Raw genomic sequence first — 19135 nt, forward strand, 5'->3', positions numbered from 1 at the left:
GAAAAATATTGATTATATTATTTTAGAGTGTTAGTTTGATTTTATAAAGTTATTAAATTTGTTACGTTGAAATATTAATTTATTTTAAATTATGGAGTCTTTCCCTCTTTCCGATGAAAATGGTTGAACCCGTTTGGCCTGTGCGACGGCCTGCTGTAGTTTTCTTTCTTCCCGTGACTAAGGGTCAATATAATTAATAGATGATCGAAAACGGAATCGAAATAATTGAGACCGAAACTGAAGCGACCGAAACCGATATTTTCGATCCTAGTTCCCAGATCTAAATACCGAATTAACTTCGGTTTTTCGGTGTTCGAACTTAGTTAACCGAATAACCGAACTACTATCTAGGCCCAATAGCACATACAGCCTAGCCCGATAAGGAGCAGCAGTGCCTTCTCCTCTGACGGGCAACACGCCCACACGACAACACGCCCACACGGCAACAAGGCCCGCCCCTTCGGCGCCGCGACCCATCTCCTCCGCACTCGCTCCCCCAGCGCCCGCCGCCGTTTTCCACGCTCCCCTGCCCAGCTGCAGCTCGAATCCGGCTGGTGCGGCAGCACCCTCCCTTCACACGACTTCTCTGTTCTTTCTCCCGGCTTCGGTCTTCCTTTCCTAGCGGCGACGACAGGGCGAGTTGCGCTGTCCGTTGTTCGTCGAGCGACGGGCGCTTAGATAACCAACCCTACCGCATTGTCTTCGCCGGCGACGAACATCCGACAGGGGTATGCCTGCCTATTCCCCTCCCTTCCCATCCTGCTGCGCGAAATCAAACACCCAAACCCTTAACGTATGGTATTTGTGTTCGGATCTGACCATGATTTTACCTACTAAATTCGATCTTTTTGTACACCCATGTCCTATACTGGGTCCGCCCCTGCTGGAGAGCTAGTACTGAATTGTGATTTCCACACAACCATGTTGGGGGTATAAGCTGCACTGCCGCAGAAAGTCGTTATGTTTTGGACCTTTGGGAGCTAGTTGGGGAATCATGATATTATTAGATATTAGGAATGATGCATCAAGATCATCTTTGATTGAGGGCCCATGCCCCATGTAAACAAATTGACCTTGTCTCGTAAACAAAAGTGTTTTTTTATTATAATCCTTTGGGGTTGAGCATTATACAGTTGTACCATTGTCTTGATTCCTGATTGTCTTGTCTCTCAGGGTGATTCATCGAGAAGAATCGCTGCACGTGCATGTTTGCACTAATCACCTTCAAAATGATCTCTGCTTCTGTGAGTTCTTTTCACACTGGCATTTGGTCCATTTTATTTGTGATGCTGTTTTATGTTCTTGTCGTATTGTCTTGTGATTCAGCTTTCTCATAGCACCCCTTGTTGTGGATCATATTTGTCAATGGACTTGGTATTTGTCAAATTGCACAGCAAACAACATGTCACTACCAATTTGTATTCTATACACAGTATAGTGACTCCTGTATAATGTAGTCGGTTAATATAGGAATCTTGTGTTGAACTTCATTTATTGCCAAGTCATACATGGTTACAATCAGATGAATTTGAATGGTAAAGATCATGCTGACATGGCAAGGGAGTTCTTGAATATATAAGCGAACTATCTGTATGCTGAATGTGTTGCCATTGTCTTGGATACTCTAGTTACAAAAACTTGATGTTTAGACAATGATGCAGTGTATAACTTATTTATAAATCTAATAATTTGGTGATATTATGAGAGTAATTTTCAAGACAAATCTACATATATGAGCTTTGTATTTCTTATTTTGAAAGCAGTGTTATCCTAAATGCTAAACAGTCGGTCACCTGTTGTTTACCTCTTTATTTGAGCTAAACAGCCATTTAAACGGGTTAAGCAGTAACGGGCTAAAGGGTTATTAAATGGACATGGCTAGACACAGTGTAGCGTTTACATGGTGTGTAAACAGGCTAAACGGCCTTGTAGGCGAACAATGTTTAAAGGAGTTTTCAAAAAGATTAACTAGAGCCTTCTCCAAAACATAAAGTACTTATAACTGGAAGGAGTAGTTTTGTAGGTTATTTTTGGTTCATAGTCACCACTTAGGCAATCCACAACAAAAACTTCTTTAAATCATATGTGAACATGATATGAACACCATGGCATGCCACATGCCCTAGGAAGCTAAGCTTGCCTAGAGTTTGTTGATGAACACATCCCATGCCAGAATTTTGAACATTATCAACGCCGAATATGGTTCTTGCTATCATTTCCAGGTAAAAGTAATATCTTTAGTATTCTTGTTTGTGCGTATCTAGATGTGATCTTCTCTGCACAATAGAATGCACCCCTTTGTTGGAAATGCTAGGCTTAAAATATCTAGATGTTCCAAAAGCAATTCTCTTCCCCGGACCTCACCTTGTGTGGGAACTTTCATCACTCGGTATGCCTGTTGGTTGCCAAAATAACTCAGATTCTGTTAATGTATACGTGTTAAACAAACTCACCGCAAATAGGTTCATACATGTTGAGCCTTTGGTTGGTTTTGACGACTTATGTGCACTACAGGAAGGTCTAGCTGTGGATGCAGTTCCCCTTTGGCTGCTAGTGATATTGTTGACGTGGTGAGCTCGCACCGTATTTGGTTGACGACATCATTTGTTTATGATTAAATTTAAATAACATAAAACTATTGAGACCTGTCGCAGAGAACTGCAATGCCTATTGCAAAAACCTACAACTATCTTGACACTTGTTGCAGAAAGCTACGATTTTGACATCTTTGGCTGATGGGTGGGTCCATGGTTATAAAGTTGTTTTTTTTTGGCAACAAAGTGTCAAAGTATTTATGGTTTTTTTTTGCAATGGACACTAGAAATTGCAGTTTCATGGAACATATGTCAAAATACTTGAATTTTTCTTTGAAATTTGCTTTCCTTTTATTGTTGTACAGATTGCAAGTAGAATAATCCCTGTTCAATCATGCATTTGGGAACAGTGAAAAAGAACACAAACCCATTTTACAGCCCAGTTATAGATTTGTAGGCGCAATTGCCAAAAGTGTTGTGCCTATGTTCCTGGGATAGGCAAGTCAAAACAAAATACTGTTTGGCTTCACTATTCTATTGTGATGCAACTATGCAGGATGGAAATCCAGTTTACAATACTGATTCTGAAAATATTGGTAGTAGAGGCTAAAGCGTGGTTTGGGACCTTAAGTTTACAAGTTACAACAATGTAGAATAGTTTAACATTTCATATATGATATATCAGTTATAGATAATGCATTTTATGATACCAGATAGGACCAGATGTTTAATGCTTTTATTCTTCCATAACTTGCAGGACATGACGTTGCCATAGGCTCTATTTGCACCTGAGAAGTGAACCGATTCAAGGTGTCCATATACTCTTTGGATGGTTTAAGAAAGGGCCTGGAAGCCTTGTGTGGATAACATTTTGTGTTAAGGCTATTGATCTTGGGAGCACAATGGAGTGCAACAGAGAAGAGGCCTTGAAGGCCAGGGAAATTGCTATTAAGAAGTTGGAAAACAAAGATTTTGTTGGTGCTAAAAGGATTGCCCTTAAAGCACAGAGAATTTTTCCAGAGCTCGAGAACATACCTCAGCTGTTAACTGTTTGTGAAGTACATTGTGCAGCAGAAGCAAAGATAAACGGAATGTTAGACCTCTATGGAATTCTCCAAGTGGAAGGGACAGCGGATGAGATGACCATAAAGAAGCAATATCGTAAGCTTGTCCTCTCACTTCACCCTGATAAAAACAGTTATGTTGGTGCAGAATCGGCTTTCAAGTTTGTTGCAGAAGCATACTCAACATTGTCTGATAGAGCAAAACGATATGCATATGACATCAAATGGAGGGTTGCTTCTAAAGCTGCACCAAAGCAGGCTACACAACCGACACAGGCTGCAGAACCAACATGGGCTACAAAACCGAAACAGTCGGCAAAACCAAAGCAGGCTGCAAAACCAAAGCAGGCTGCGAAACCAAAATCGGCTACACAACCTAATCTGTCTGAGGAACCAAAACATGCTACACAGCCAATGCAGGCTACAGAACCAAAGCAGACCAATCAGCCGAAGCAGGCTACAGAACCAAAGCAGACCAATCAGCCGAAGCAGGCTACAGAACCAATGAAGACTACAGAGCCGATTAACAAAAATGATGCAACTAGAAGTTGCGCGGCAGGATATGGACCATCAGATTCACCTCCCACTGATGGGGAGACATTCTGGACTGTGTGCATCCACTGTAAAACAAAATATAAGTACTACAGGAACATACTGAATCGTCAGATCCGCTGTCAGAACTGCAGGCAGAATTTTTTTGCATACAACATAAGTAAAGAGGATGTGCCTCCTGTATTCTCATCGAAAGCAGCCAATGGTGCTGGGCAACAGGGCTGTGTTCCCACTCAACAAGGCTGTTCTACAAATTTATCATCTAGAGAGAACCAACAGGCAAGGCCTGTGATGGATGGAGCACAATATGGTGAACAAATGAAGAGGGGTTCAAAACCAAGTGGTGAGGGTATGGTTAATCATACAGAGACAAGTGAAAAAGGGGGAGTTGAATTTTCTGCAAGGAATCCACCTAAAGCATCTACACCAAATGGAAATGGTATGGCATCTGACACTACTGTACCAGATTTTGGTGATGGGCAAAACCTAGGTAGTGGGGTGGATACATCAGCAGAGCCAGGTGCTGCAGGGATCCCTAGTCCACGGAGATCTTCTAGGAGAAAGGCATTTGTTGATGCCAACAACATCCTGAATTCTCCAAAGAAAAAGAGTCGGACAATAAAAGATTGGTTCTCAAATGCTGCCCCCAGTTCTAATAAAGTGTTTCATGATACTATTGCCCATGCTGATGGACCGGCTAGTGAACCTCATGTCTCCAGCAAAGCAAATAACCAAGAGAAAGGTTGTACTGTCAATGAAAGCAATCAAAGGAATTGCAAAGAAGCTCATGATACAACTACTGAGAAGCCTTGCAATGCTGGGAGCTTCATGTACCCTGACCCAGAATTTTATAACTTTGATATGCGCAGGGATGTCAATCTGTTTGCAGTTGATCAGATATGGGCACTTTATGATGATCATGATGCCATGCCAAGATATTATGCTAGAATAAGACGTCTTGATACTACCAACTTCAGAGTTCAGTTCACTTGGCTGGAGCATGATGCTGTGAATGATGAGGAGTACGAATGGACTGATAATAACCTGCCTGTCGCTTGTGGGAACTATACCCTAGGAAACACAGAGGTGTCAGAAGATCCCCTCATGTTTTCTCACATTGTTTCATCATGGGCGAAAGGCAAAAAAAGGGGTTCTTATGTAATACATCCAAGTAAAGGTGAGGTATGGGCTCTTTATAAGGGCTGGAGTATGCAGTGGACCTCAGATGCAGATAATCATAGATCCTATGAGTATGAAGTTGTCGAGGTCCTTTCAAACTTCACAATGGAAGCTGGTATCACTGTTATCCCCTTGGTCAAAGTTGAAGGTTTTGTGAGTCTTTTTGCAAAAGCAAAGGACAAATCATCATTTGTTATACCATCCAGCGAACTACTTCGATTTTCTCACAGCATCCCATTTTTCAGAACAAGGGGAAATGAGAAGGTTGGCGTCCCATCTGGATTTCTTGAACTAGATGCTGTGTCACTTCCTAGTAACCTGGATGTAGCATTTCCACCAGTTACTCTTGATTCTTGTGTGCCTATCAACAGTACAATGGACAGTGGGTTTGTTGACTTGACTGGTGATACTACACCTGGCCCTGAAAATGAACAAAGTGCTCAAAAGGGTAATAAGAGAAATGGAGAAAGGCAGAGAAATCATTCCCTTGAAACTCCTGCTCAGCGGCCTAATGCTGATCATGTTAGTGTGTCTGGTGATTCCACTCAGCAAGGCTGTCCCTCTCCCACGATATTCACATATCCAGAAACAGTATTCTACAACTTTGAAGAAGGCCGTTCATATAATAAGTTTGAACGAGGCCAGATATGGGCTCTTTACAGTGATTTTGATAAACTTCCCAAGTACTATGGTTGGGTTACCAAAGTTGATCTAGATCCATTCAGAGTGCATCTGACTTGGCTGGAAGCTAGCCCTCAATCAGAACAGGAGAATATGTGGTTGGAGCATGACGTACCTGTGAGCTGTGGGACATTTAAAATCCGCAACTGGAGGATCAAGTACAACACGACTGATCCATTCTCTCATGTAGTAGATACTCAAGTTGGTTCAAAACGGCACTTTGAAATTCACCCACAAGTAGGGGAGATTTGGGCGATCTACTACAATTGGTTACCTGGCTGGGTTCCTTCCAGCAAGGATGCTTGTGAATATGCCATTGGTGAGATTACTGAGCGCACTGAAGCTAGCACAAAAGTCCTATTTCTCACTCAAGTTGATGGCTACAGAACTATATTCAAGCCAGACAATGAGAGGAGTATCCTTGATGTGCCTACAAAAGATGACATGCGGTTTTCTCATCGGATACCTTCTTTCCATCTGACGAAAGAAAAGGGTGGCAAGCTCTGTGGCTTCTATGAGCTGGATCCAGCTTCTATTCCTGATCCTTTCCTCTCCGGGGGCACCCTCTGACTTGCAGAAGCTCAATTCGACTGCCCTGAAGAAACTAAGATTAATTAGTCCCAGTTAACTGAAGTGGGCGATCAGTTCTATTGTATATGTTTATGGACGTTCATGCGCCAGGCAACTGTGATTTTGGGCGAAACCTTGCTATATGTTCCAGTTCATAGGCCTTGGCTTCATCTTACACCGAGCTGACCGTAAAATTTTCGTCTAATGTTGATGCCTGTGAAACTGTAACCAATCTGTTGGTAGTATCTTGCCTGCAAGCGAGAGCACATGGCCCCTCTATTATCAGCTGCGAAACAGCGCCGCGTAATTTATGCTGTTTCTCAAATCCTCTACTGTGAATTTAGGACTATCAATTTTATTTGCCATTGTTGCTGTTGCCCTGATGATGCTGTAGGGTAGGGACCTAGTTGCAATGAAGGTTTTGTCATGGTAATCTTGTGCAGGTAGGCATTCTGTCCGTTTGTGCTAACTGCTAAGGTAGATATATCAAATAAATTTGTTTTAAATATCATGTGAAAAAAGATCATGGAAATTTGACAGTGAAAGTAGCGGGGTTGAATTTCTAGGCTAATCACCCCTTTCTATTGGCCTTCCGTACTCTCAACTGCTCCCAAAATGAGTAATAACAGCATACTTGCAACTGCACTTTATTGATTTGTAAGAAGGGCCAAAATGCATGAAACCTTTTCTTTCTGATAATATGAAATGGGTCATCCTGATTGAATCTTATTCTTTTTGAGAGGAAGGCCATCCTCTTAGCATGTCGCCTCTGTTTTAGAGGGCGGGAACCCACAGTTCACAAAACCATGTACATGATGACCCAGAACACAGAAGAAATGCGCAACCAACGCCGGCGAGGCTGGCGGCGGAGCTGATGACCGCCGCGGCGGTGACGTTACTTGAGACGAATTCGACGGTGGCGACGCCTGCTCGAACGATTCAAACGCCAGCGTCGAGCCATGGATGTCGTAGATCATGTGCGTGCCGGCCTGGATCAGGCTGCCGAGGAGCGACACGCCACCGGCCGACGACGGCAGGATCGTCAGGCACTCCAGCCCGCTGCCGGCGTCCATGTAGAAGTAGTTCCCCACTTCCAGCTCCACGACGGCGCCGCCGTCGAAGACAAGCGCGACGGCCGGGATCTTCGCCGTGGCCAGTGACTGGCTCGTGTAGCAGGTCAAGGCCGAGCGCCGAGCCGTTGACCCTGGGCAACCGTATCCTGCTCACCAGCGCCTGCCTCAGAAGCTTGTACGCGCTCTCCTCGAGGAACGTGACGGGGACGGCGATGCTCAGGACTGCACCGCCCGACGCTACGTGAAAACACGTATATTGGTAACGAGCATAGATGATCTTTGGTAACAGGCAAAGCGGCGTTACCGATCTAGCGTTACAAATGAGCGAACAAAGGTAACGGGCAATTGCCCGTTACTGATAACACGTATTTGTAATGGGCATCTAATAAAGACTGTTACCACATGTAGTTACCGATCACCTTAAATGGCTATTCTCTGGGCCCATAGGGACCTTTGGTAACGGGCACGGACACGCAACCCGTTACAGAAACCAAAGAAACGTAACGGTCTTTTGCATGCTGCCCGTTACAAATACATTTTTCCACGTTTCTCTCTGGGCCCACTGGTCAAAGGTTGTAACGGCCTTTTAAGTAATGCCTGTTACCTTTAAGAAGTATCCGTAACGGTTCGTAAGGTAAGCCCGTTACCTTTGGACCATATCTGTAACGGTTCTTTCACTATATATCGTTCTTTAGTTAACGTCCGTTACTCTTTGATCTCACTATGTATCGTGCTTTAGTTAACGCTTGTTACTCTCTGATCAGTTGTTGTAACGTGCTTTAGTTAACGCCCGTTACCTATACGTAGGCCACCCCTACAGTAACCAGGCTTTTTTCTGGCTGCATCCTGGTACCAGCCAGGCAGCCACCAGATCATTGGCTGCATCCTGGAACCAGCTAGGATTTGGCAGCCACCAGCAAGTAGACATCACAAACACATTCTCATCGCATATATACACAAGCAAGTAGATATCACGAATATACACAAGATCACATCAAGTTCCTCATCAAACATGTAACAAGTTTGAAGCCCTGAATGCAACAAGTTTCAAGTTTCTGGCTACAATGAACTCACGGTGCATCATAAATAGAAGGCGCTATAGAAGTTGCCCTTTGGGTCGAGGGTCCCCTTAAGAATGAACTCGCACAACATCTCCCGGACCGGCTTTAGATTTTCTATAGAAACTGTTAGGGCAGCATTGAAATCCTGCAAAATACAATCATTATGAGAATATAAGTACAAATCCGTTTCTAAAATCAAATGGAGAATATGAGCAGAGACAAGGCTGAGCAGTATATACTTACAGCAGCCTTTTTCATTATAGGTATGTCAGCGACTAGTTTTAGCATATTGAATGCCACATAGAATCCACACAAAAAATCCCCGATGGCTGTTGAGCGCACTGCAAGAAGGTACCAAAATAACAAGTTAATGTAGTAACCAAATAGGTATGAAGGGACCATAAAAAAACCTCGGTCTTACATTAACATGTATCCTGTGCGTGAGTTTAGGTTTGGTTTTTGGCTTTTCTTATTTCCTTTCATCATTTCTTCGATGCGCGCATCAAAGGCCCTACATGATCAGCAATACCGATTAGAAACAGTAAGAGATTGATTTTTTATGAACAAAACCTACAAGATACTGATAAGTTCACAATATGTCGGACGTCCGTGAACTTTCGACCAGGAAATAGTTTAGCAGAATCTAAATACCAAACCTCTTTGTACTTCATAGAGATGATCACTGTTACCCAGTGGCTACCGGTGTTGTAGGCACCCACCACATAGTCGTTCTTCATAGCATTTTTAATTGCTTGTGTTACAGTGCTAGGCTGGTGAGAAATCACTGTGGCGGTGAAAACCTGTGGGTCCAAAAATCCAACACTGCACTGCATCTCTGCTGCATTCTGCATCATTTTCCTACAAATAATCCAATTGTTAGCATGCATGAACTTTGTGGTCAAAATTAAAGAAATATATTTTTTTGGTTTGAAGGGACTTACAATGTCCACAACCTCAAGAAGCTAACATCCAGAGCACCTAGGGTTATAAGGTCGTACACGTCATTGAATGCAACATTTAATATTAAATCACCATCACCTTGAAAGTAGGCTTGAGCCACCTTTGCTGGAAAGCCAAGTTTATCCTTACTGTGTTCCATGACATAAGCATGCAACCTGGCACAATTTGTCCAGCAGCCTCTAAATCCGCTTCTGACAACATAGGCACACCAGGCTTGTATTTTGGATTCTGTGTTGTCCAAATAGCGTTAACAAGCTCATCTTTAGGCAGAGGTTTCCTGGCCTGCTTCTCCTCCCGCGGTGACTGCTGCTCAGGCGGAGATTGGCTGCGCTCTCCCTCCTTCTGTTGTAGAGGCTCCGGTTGTGGCTGATGCTTAGGCGGAGATTGCCTAGGCTCCTCCTGTCGTCGAGGCTCCTGTTGTGACTCCTGCTTCTCCTCCTGCTGCTGCATGGTTTTGCTGATCTGCTGCTGCTGAGCCTTCTCTTGCGGACGCTGAGCTGCAGTACCTGCATCTGATGCTGTACCCTTGCTACCTGATGCGGTTACAGAGTTGGGCTGTCTCGTCCTGGGTGGTATAAGGATCCTGTACTTTGACCATTGGATCCTTGTACTGAGAGCCTCACCTAAGGTTGTTATCTCATCTCCTCCTACTGGCACAGGCAGACGGAAGTGACTCGTATTGGACCACACATAAGTAGGTTGCACCACTGCATACCCTTCCTGCACCGGTACACAATGGCAAGTCTCTTGATATGGATAGATAGTGGCTACTGCGAGCTCCAAGATATGCCCGGTGCCATCCAAAAGGCTGCACTTGGTTGGCTCTATCAGCTTATCTATTGTGTCCAGCATAGATGATTGACTATCACTGTGTTGTACATTCGCTTCGTTCTCGTTGAATGGCCCATGCTCTTCCCCGCTGCCACGCACATCTTCTTCCTCACTGACACTCGCATCTTCTTGCTCGCTGCTACCGATGTGTGTTGGTTGGGTAGGACACAGAGCATCCGGTATAACCACGCCTGCTTGTCTTAGCATGTTGATACCTCTGATGGCTGTTTCACCAACTATCTTTTCCTTCTCCGCATCAGACCTCTCCTTCATCTTCTTCCTCTTCTTCCTGTATATTCCAGCAAACTCTTCACCAAACCCTTTACCCCAGCCAACCGAACTAGACACGCCTCGGACCCAACCTCGATGCTCTGGATTCTCAAGTGCCACGGTGAGGATATCATTCTCCCTAACCCCAGTGAAAGAACCATCGCTAGCCTTAGATGCAAGGTCTTTCACCTTATTTGCTAGCCCCACCACCGCAGGGTTACTGAATGTTATGTCCCCTCTTCCTTCACTAGTGCCTTCACTAGTGGTCATCCTCTTCGCCGCCCTTGCCCGCAGATATGACCTCGAATGTCCAGGAAATTGGTCCCAAGGGTTCTCTTTTCCTTCTCTAGCTAGCTTTGCATCCTCCTCCTCCCACTCTTTCCTTTTACCATGATAACCTTTTCTTCCCGTCTTGTGCGGCTTATTATGCAATGCTCTCTTATCTTTCATCTCCTGGGTCACTCGCTGAAAAAAAAGGAGAATTGGTTTCCTGCACAAACACCTCCCAGTCTTCTGGCTTCAAAAAGCCATGCTTCTCAAAGGGAGACTCCTCTTGCCTCACATAAGTTTTTCTTAAATGGGCCTTGAACCGCCGTTGCAAGGTTGCAATCTCTGACATAGCTGCCTTAATTGCCTTGTTGCGAATAGTTTGTTCCAGATTGGCTGGTTACTCTAGCTTTTCCAGTAAAGCTTTGAATAGCTGTTCCTTCTCAATTGGTGAGAGATCCTCAAGCTTCCTGTTGATTGACACCCTCTCCCGGCAATGAGGCCACAGACAAATACAAATCTTTCCCTTGCAGCATCTGGGGTAGGCCAAAATTTTTCATCAAGTCCAGTTGCAGTCAACTTGTCTTCTGGCCATTTGGTTTGTGTACTTAACCCGCGGGATCGAGTACTACTCGCAGCAGTCTGCGCTGAGTGAGCCTGTGAAGAACGTTCACCGTCGTTGCGCTGTGATGATGCACTACTGTTGTTGTGGGAGACTGCATAGATGATATGTTAGGTTGTCAGTAGAGCAACATAAGCAAGACTGAAAATATAAACAAAATAGCTAATATTAGACTAGAAATCAGTACAAGTCCTAAATAAAATCAGCATAGACATACAGGTCATATTTTACTTAGCATAGAGGTTGGGGATAGGTGCTAACCATTTTGACAGGGTGAAGCAATGCTTATATATCAAAGCAGAAACTAAGTTCCTTCAACTGCTTCCTTGTCCAACTTTAGAAGCAATGAATTGTGGGTTCCATGTGTACATGCAACAAGAGGATAAAGCAATTAGTTAGTATGATTATGACAACAAAAAACAATGTACACTCTAAATAAGCTACAAACAATTCCATGGCCTGATGATTGAGTGAACCATGTAGTGCCACCACGCCGAGGATTACAGGGCACAAGCAATACGAAAGAAAATCGCCCATGCCCAAACCACTCAGGTGGATTTTGGTTGGCTATGCTTACACGGTTCAACCGATCATTAGGCCATGCTACCATCGACAGCTTGCATACACACATCATGACACCAACAATAAGAATATATATGACAACACAGCATAGGAAAGTCTAGTTATCACTAAATTATAAACCACTGCGATACATTTCGCACTAACTGAATGTGGCCATCAAAATTCATCCATCAAATCCACAGTCCATCAAATAAAAATGAACTATTAAGGCATGCTGAACTAATGCAGGCAGTTCCAGGAGAATAATTGAAGCGCCCTGGTCTAAACAACCAGAGCTGAGCATGTATTAAACACCAGAAAACCAGCCTCTAGTGAAAATACATTATACAAGTGGTGCCACAGTCATACATAGTTTTATTTAAAGCGTTCGATTACAATAATAATATAAACTAGGAATACAACCGTAGTGGTGACAAACGTAAGGGCGAACTCTTCATCTGACATGGTGGCTTCTACTGCACAGCACCACTCTAAACTTGGGTATAGGACACGAACTACTCACATTCTCCGGGCACGAAATCAGGATCCTCTGCAATAAGTCATAGCCGGGTGAGTACAAAAGTACTCAGCAAGTCCCACCTCGCCCTACGGGAGGGGGTTAAAGCAGATAAACAATGCGATGATCAAGTAGCTAAATAATGCAATGACAGATGCAACAAAAGGGTGACAAATAACAAGCATTTCGGGTTCATCTCACCAATAACCATCACATAACAGGGCTAGGATAGGCTAGATAGGCACCTCGTTGTTATGTCCACACCGTAACCTGTCCTGTACCGAGGACACGGCCATTCGAATGGATTTGTACCCTCTGCAGAGGTAGCACGCTGTACCCACACGCACGACACTGCCCGAGACAGTATCGACATAGCCGACACCCAGCCATGGCATAACCTTGCCTAGCCGCCCACATACCCTCGGGTCCTGACCACTCTCGGTCTCCACCCATACATAAATACATCCACCTCGGATGACTACCAGGTTAGCCAGTGGGATTAGGCTAAGTCCGTCCCATTCCGGAACGCGTGGTCGCAATGAACATAGGTTAGGTGAGATGGCAAAACAACTCGGCCTCTGGGTTTCACCAGGGCAGTGACCATCCTCAACATCACAACCCTGAGCCTACCACCACGGTAGCACTCGAACGTAAGTCTACCACCACGGTAGCGCTTACACATCCACTGTCCCACACTGCCCCGGTCGACATCTCATCTCATATCAGACTCAACTCAACGTATCCAAGGACAATAGGCAATCATCATGCAAGAGTCATGCTATCAAGGTAGTAACTAGGTTCATCTCAATCACTCGGTAATTATCAGCAGCATATGCAATGACCTATACTAAAGGTTGTAACGGGTAGTTCCTCACAGTAGGCGCAATATGATCAAGCAGGGGTCGATGAGACTTGCCTTCGCTGGCGTAAGAGTCCTCTGCGTTGAACTCTGGGTCGTTCGGTCCCTCTGGTTCTCCTTCGCGCACGGGTTCTGATTTTGATCCGTAATTACGCAAACAAATCACATACACATACAAGCAAACATCAGCACATCATACAAATATTGGTTTCATTTGTTAGCTCTTGATTTTATATGAATTTAGGAAAAGAATCAGGTCAATCGGAGTTCAGATGGGTGAGATATGGTCTAAACAGTATTGCTGTTTGGTTAACTAAGAAAAATAGAAAGGAATGGATCGGCTTGAGCTGTACGAGTGCATTTGGCCTGCTGTGCAATTGATTTGGGTCCAGCTAACTAGTGTACGTGGGCTTAGGCATAGTTGGGCTGTGTGGGCTCCATTTACTCAGCCCATCACGTGGGACTAATTGGCCTCAACAGAGAGCAAGGAAGTCAGAAACGGGGATATATGCCTGTGTCTTCTTGGCTTCCCGTCTCTGTTCCACCATTGGAGAGCTCGAGCGAGCTCTGGCCGGCATGGGGGAAAGGAGGGGGACGGCCAGAGAGCAGGGGAAATCGATCCTTGGTTCACAGCTTGCTCATTTGAGGTGTCAGCTCGGGGAATGGCCATGGGAGGCAGCTGCTGCATCGGGGAGCTGCGGCCATGGAGGCAGAAGCTCGACGTGGCCTCGGGAAGACGATGGGTAGGTGATTCAATAGAGGAGATAGGTACAGGAGGAGCTGCTGGTGCTCAACTTGCTCTCGGTTGGCTCAGGAATCTCTCTCTGCTGCAGATCGACGAAGGCGACGAGTTGGGGATTGGGAAGAACGAAGAAGCTCGAGCTCGCTTAATTGCAGCCGGTCGGGAGATGGTGGTCGAATGGAGTAGGGGTGCTCGAGAGGCCACGGGTTCTTCTTAAATAGAGGAAGAAAGGCGGTGCTTCACCGGGAAAAATCTCGCCGGCTCCTGTGCGCGTGGACGCACGCACAGTATGAGCGTGGACTGCTCGCTCGCTATTCAGGGTGAGTTCGCTCAAGGGGTCAGCAGAGTGATACATTTTCATGGTGTGCAGAGGTAGGTGAAGGTTGGTAGCGGGCTGGCTTCGCACTGGTGATCGTTTACCGTAGTAAAGGCTTCGCACTGGTGATTGTTTACCATAGTAAAGGCTTCGCACTGGTGATCGTTTACCGCAGTACAGCCTGCGTACGGCTGCTTCCGGAGGCTTCGGCGCGTGTGTGACTTTGGTGAGGTGCGCGGCTGCCGAGGCTGTCGGTCTCGCCGTCGCGGCATGCGTAAAAGCAGAGGAAGGACAGGCAAATTTGCCGGAATATCACGCAAAGCTAGCAAGCATGCTGCAGGTTTCACGGTGGCTGGGATGAAGTATGTTGTACGGTGGGTTCGGGAGAATTCCACGAGAAGGAATGGCAAGCTTTGGTGACGCTTCTGTAGTGAGGAGGAAGAAGAGAAATAGGAAATTTACAGGGTTACGTTGGAAAGAAATTTTGTTAGATTTCCAATTTACTCCGAAGGGTATCGACACGGGTCGGTTGTGGGTCGACACGGAAGAGCATGACGGACATGTCATTTATTTATTTATTTATTTTGGGGTGAGGACAGAGTGAGGGAAAATTTTAAGTAACTCATATGATTCATGTATTTGGAGTATTTTTATTCGATTAAACTGATTATTTAATGTTAAGCAGCAGTTTAAGCAAGAACAAAAATCGGGATGTTACAGACCTATCCCACTTAGGTGGAATCTCGTCCTCGAGATTCAGGTGGGTCCTGGAAAAGGTGGGGAAACTCGGCTTTGAGCGCTTCCTCTCTCTCCCATGTTGCTTCTGCTTCTGAGTGCCTGCTCCACTGGACTCGACAAAGCTTGACGGTGGAGGTCCTGGTCTTACGAGTCACAGTGTCCAAAATCTTAACGGGCACTTCTTGATACCTCAAGTCATCTTGCAGATCGATGGTGTCCCGTACCACTTGTTCTTGTGGCACTCTTAAACATTTTCTAAGCTGGGACACATGGAAGACATTGTGCACATCTATCATTTCCTCCGGTAGCTGGATCTTATAAGCTACGGCTCCCACTTTTTTCAGGATCGGAAAAGGACCGATAAATCTTGGGGCCAGCTTTCCACGCACTTGGAATCTGCACGTGCCACGGATTGGAGAGACTTTAAGATACACATGATCTCCAACCTCAAAGCTGAGCTCACGCCTTCTCTTATCTGCATAGCTTTTCTGGCGTGACTGAGCTGCCTTCAAATTTGCTCTTATCTCGGCCACTTTGTCTTCTGCTGCTTCAATGAAATCCGGTCGTTCTACAATGCGATCACCAACTTCAGACCACATCAGTGGGGTACGACACTTCCTTCCATAGAGAGCTTCGAACGGTGACATCTTGATGCTGGTCTGGTAACTATTGTTGTAGAAAAACTCGGCATATGGCAGACTATCTTCCCAGTCCTTGCCATAAGTGAGGACACATGCTCTCAGCATATCCTCTAAGATCTGGTTAATCCTCTCAGTTTGGCCATCTGTTTGAGGATGATAAGCCGAACTGAAATCCAGCTTAGTGCCAAGCGCCTCATGCAAACTCCTCCAGAATCTTGAGGTGAACTGGGTCCCACGATCTGAGACTATCCGCTTGGGTACGCCATGTAGCTTTACTATACGGTCGATGTACAACTTAGCTAGCTTGTCACCACCGTAAGTGGTGCGCACAGGTATAAAGTGGGCAACCTTTGTGAGATGGTCGACCACTACCCAGACGGAATCATTACCACTCTTGGTTCTGGGCAGACCAGTGATGAAGTCCATACCAACTTCATCCCATTTCCAAACTGGAATTGGCAAAGGTTGAAGCAGTCCACTGGGCTTCTGATGCTCAGCCTTGATTCGTCGACATATATCACAGCATGCTACGAACCTAGCTATGTCACCTTTCATTCCATTCCACCAGTACTTTTCCTTGAGGTCCAAGTACATTTTGGTGGCACCAGGGTGAATAGAGTAAGCTGAATTGTGTGCCTCATCCAAAATGGTTTGAAGGTAATGACCTTGCTTGGGCACACATAATCGCTTTTTGAACCAAAGGACTCCGTCCTTATCCACCCTAAAATCTGGGGCCTTGTTTTCTCCTGTTTGGCCCTTGATCTCCATCAACTTCTCATCATCCTTCTGAGCCTCTTTGATCTAATCATCCAGAACTGGTTGAACACTAAGGTTGTAACCATAGGAACGGGGTACAACACCTAGGTTCAACTTCTGCATCTCTTCACATAACCGAAGCTCCTGGGTAACCAAGTGGTGGCAATAAGCTTTTCTGCTCAAGGCATCTGCCACAACATTAGCTTTACCCAGATGATAACGGATCTCTAGGTCATAATCCTTAATTAACTGCAACCATCTCCTTTGCCTGAGGTTTAGATCTGATTGGGTGAAAATATACTTAAGGCTCTTATGATCCGTATAGATCTCACACTTATTTCCAATTAGATAATGCCTCCAAATCTTCAGAGCATGCACTACTGCTGCTAGCTCCAAGTCATGAGTCGGGTAGTTCTGCTCATGGGGCCTTAACTGACGGGAGGCATAGGCTACAACTCTTCCTTCTTGCATAAGCACACAGCCTAAGCCTTGTTCTGAAGCATCGCAGAAAATAACGAAGTCCTTGTGAATGTCAGGCAAGACCAACACCGGGGCGGTAGTTAGCCTTTCCTTTAATTCACGAAAACTTCGTTCACAAGCTTCTGTCCAGACAAACTTCTTGTCCTTCTTGAGCAACTCCGTCATTGGCCTGGCTATCTTAGAAAATTCTTCAATGAATCTCCGATAATAGCCAGCTAATCCAAGAAAACTTCGGATTTCTAAGACGGTGGTTGGCTGCTTCCACTCTGACACTGCAGCTACTTTTTCTAGGTCTACTGCTACTCCTTCAGCAGTCAGGATATGCCTAAGGAAGCTTACCTTCTGTAGCCAAAATTCACATTTACTGAACTTGGCATACAGTTGGTGGCTCCTAAGCTTGCTCAAAACTACTCTAAGATGCTGATCGTGCTCTTCGGCACTTCGAGAGTAGACTAGTATGTCATCGATAAAGACAACGACAAACCGGTCTAACTCCTTCATGAACACTTTATTCATGAGGTTCATGAAGTAGGCAGGGGCATTGGTTAAACCAAACGGCATTACCGTGAACTCGTATTGACCATACCGAGTCACAAACGCCGTCTTAGGCACATCTTCTGGCCTAATCTTCAACTGGTAGTATCCTGACCTTAGGTCTATCTTGGAGAAGAACTTGGCTCCTTTCAACTGATCGAACAAATCATCTATCCGGGGCAACGGGTACTTGTTCTTGATGGTAACTTCATTAAGGGCTCTATAATCCACACATAACCTCATGCTTCCATCCTTCTTCTTAACAAAAAGGACAGGTGCTCCCCACGGTGATGAGCTAGGTCTTATATAACCTTTCTGCAGGAGCTCATCTAATTGCTTTTTCAGCTCAACTAGCTCTGGGGCTGCCATCCTATAGGGTCTTTTGGCAATAGGGGCTGTACCAGGGGCTAGGTCTATGGTAAATTCTACTTCACGCTCTGGAGGCATACCCGGTAATTCTTCAGGGAACACATCCATATGCTCTGCTACTACTGGTATCTCCTTTGGGGTTTCAGCCTTTAGGTTGTGCAGCATGGGGCCTGGTCTACTGATCTTAACATGACAAGTGACCGTTTCTCCATGATGATTGGTCACGGTTACTGTCCTTTGTGCACAGGCTATGCTTCCTCGGTGTTTGGTTAGCCAATCCATCCCGAGGATAACATCTATCCCTTGGGAGTTGAGTACCACTAGGTTGGCTAAGAATACTACCCCACTTAGGTTAATAGGGATGCCATTAACTCCTAAGTGGCAAGGTATGTGGCCTCCCAGGGACTGAGTTATTAATGGCCTCTTAAGGGCTACCGTATCAACATCATTAGCGTCCACAAAACTTGATGAGATAAAGGAATGGGATGCACCAGAGTCGAAAAGCACAGTTGCAAGGACTGATTGGACTAGGAACTCACCGAGTATCACTCCAGGGGCATCCCCAGCTTCCTCGGCGTAGACATGGTTCACTTTGGCCTTTCCATAAGACTGCTGGGTCTTTGCTGGTGCTCCACGGCTGGCTCCAGATGTCTGCTTTGGTCCATTCACTGAGTTGGAGAAGACGGACGGTGCTGTCTTGTTCTTGTAGGGACAATTGGCAATAAAGTGCCCTATCTCACGGCAGTTAAAGCAAGCCTTTGGGTTGGTCAGCTGGCTCCCACCGGCTGACTGAGTGTGGTTAATCTCTTGAATCTTAGTAGGTACAGACTGAGACGACTGCCTGAAAGATGCAGTAGGCACCTTGTAAGACACCACACTTTGACTCTTCGGTCCAGAATAAGCTGGGTGCTGAGTCTTCTGAGCCTTCTCCTGATAAAACACCCTCTTGCCTTCAAAC

At 45.3% G+C, this 19135-nt stretch overlaps 1 protein-coding gene and 1 pseudogene across 2 annotated transcripts; one reads left to right on the forward strand and one right to left on the reverse strand.

Moving 5' to 3' along the window:
• The first annotated feature begins 426 nt into the window (after positions 1 to 426).
• On the forward strand, positions 427 to 6905 carry LOC112889009. Of its 2 annotated transcripts, XM_025955466.1 has the most exons (4): positions 427 to 728; positions 1174 to 1244; positions 2515 to 2570; positions 3292 to 6905. In XM_025955466.1, exon 4 carries the CDS (start codon positions 3437 to 3439, stop codon positions 6578 to 6580), a length of 3144 nt encoding a protein of 1047 aa, XP_025811251.1. In that variant the 5' UTR covers positions 427 to 728; positions 1174 to 1244; positions 2515 to 2570; positions 3292 to 3436; the 3' UTR covers positions 6581 to 6905. The 2 variants fall into 2 exon arrangements, with proteins under 2 accessions (XP_025811251.1, XP_025811250.1); XM_025955465.1 differs by lacking the exon at positions 2515 to 2570.
• Positions 6906 to 7102: 197 nt separating this feature from the next.
• The window catches only part of LOC112889010, a 36949-nt pseudogene continuing 24916 nt past the window's right edge, over positions 7103 to 19135 (reverse strand).

The sequence above is a fragment of the Panicum hallii genome, chromosome 4, assembly GCF_002211085.1.
Source record: "Panicum hallii strain FIL2 chromosome 4, PHallii_v3.1, whole genome shotgun sequence".
NCBI classification, from domain to species: Eukaryota; Viridiplantae; Streptophyta; class Magnoliopsida; order Poales; family Poaceae; genus Panicum; species Panicum hallii.

Coding starts and splice junctions, on each gene's coding strand:
- LOC112889009 (XM_025955466.1), top strand. CDS start 3,437: ATGGAGTGCAACAGAGAAGAGGCCTTGAAGGCCAGGGAAATTGCTATT.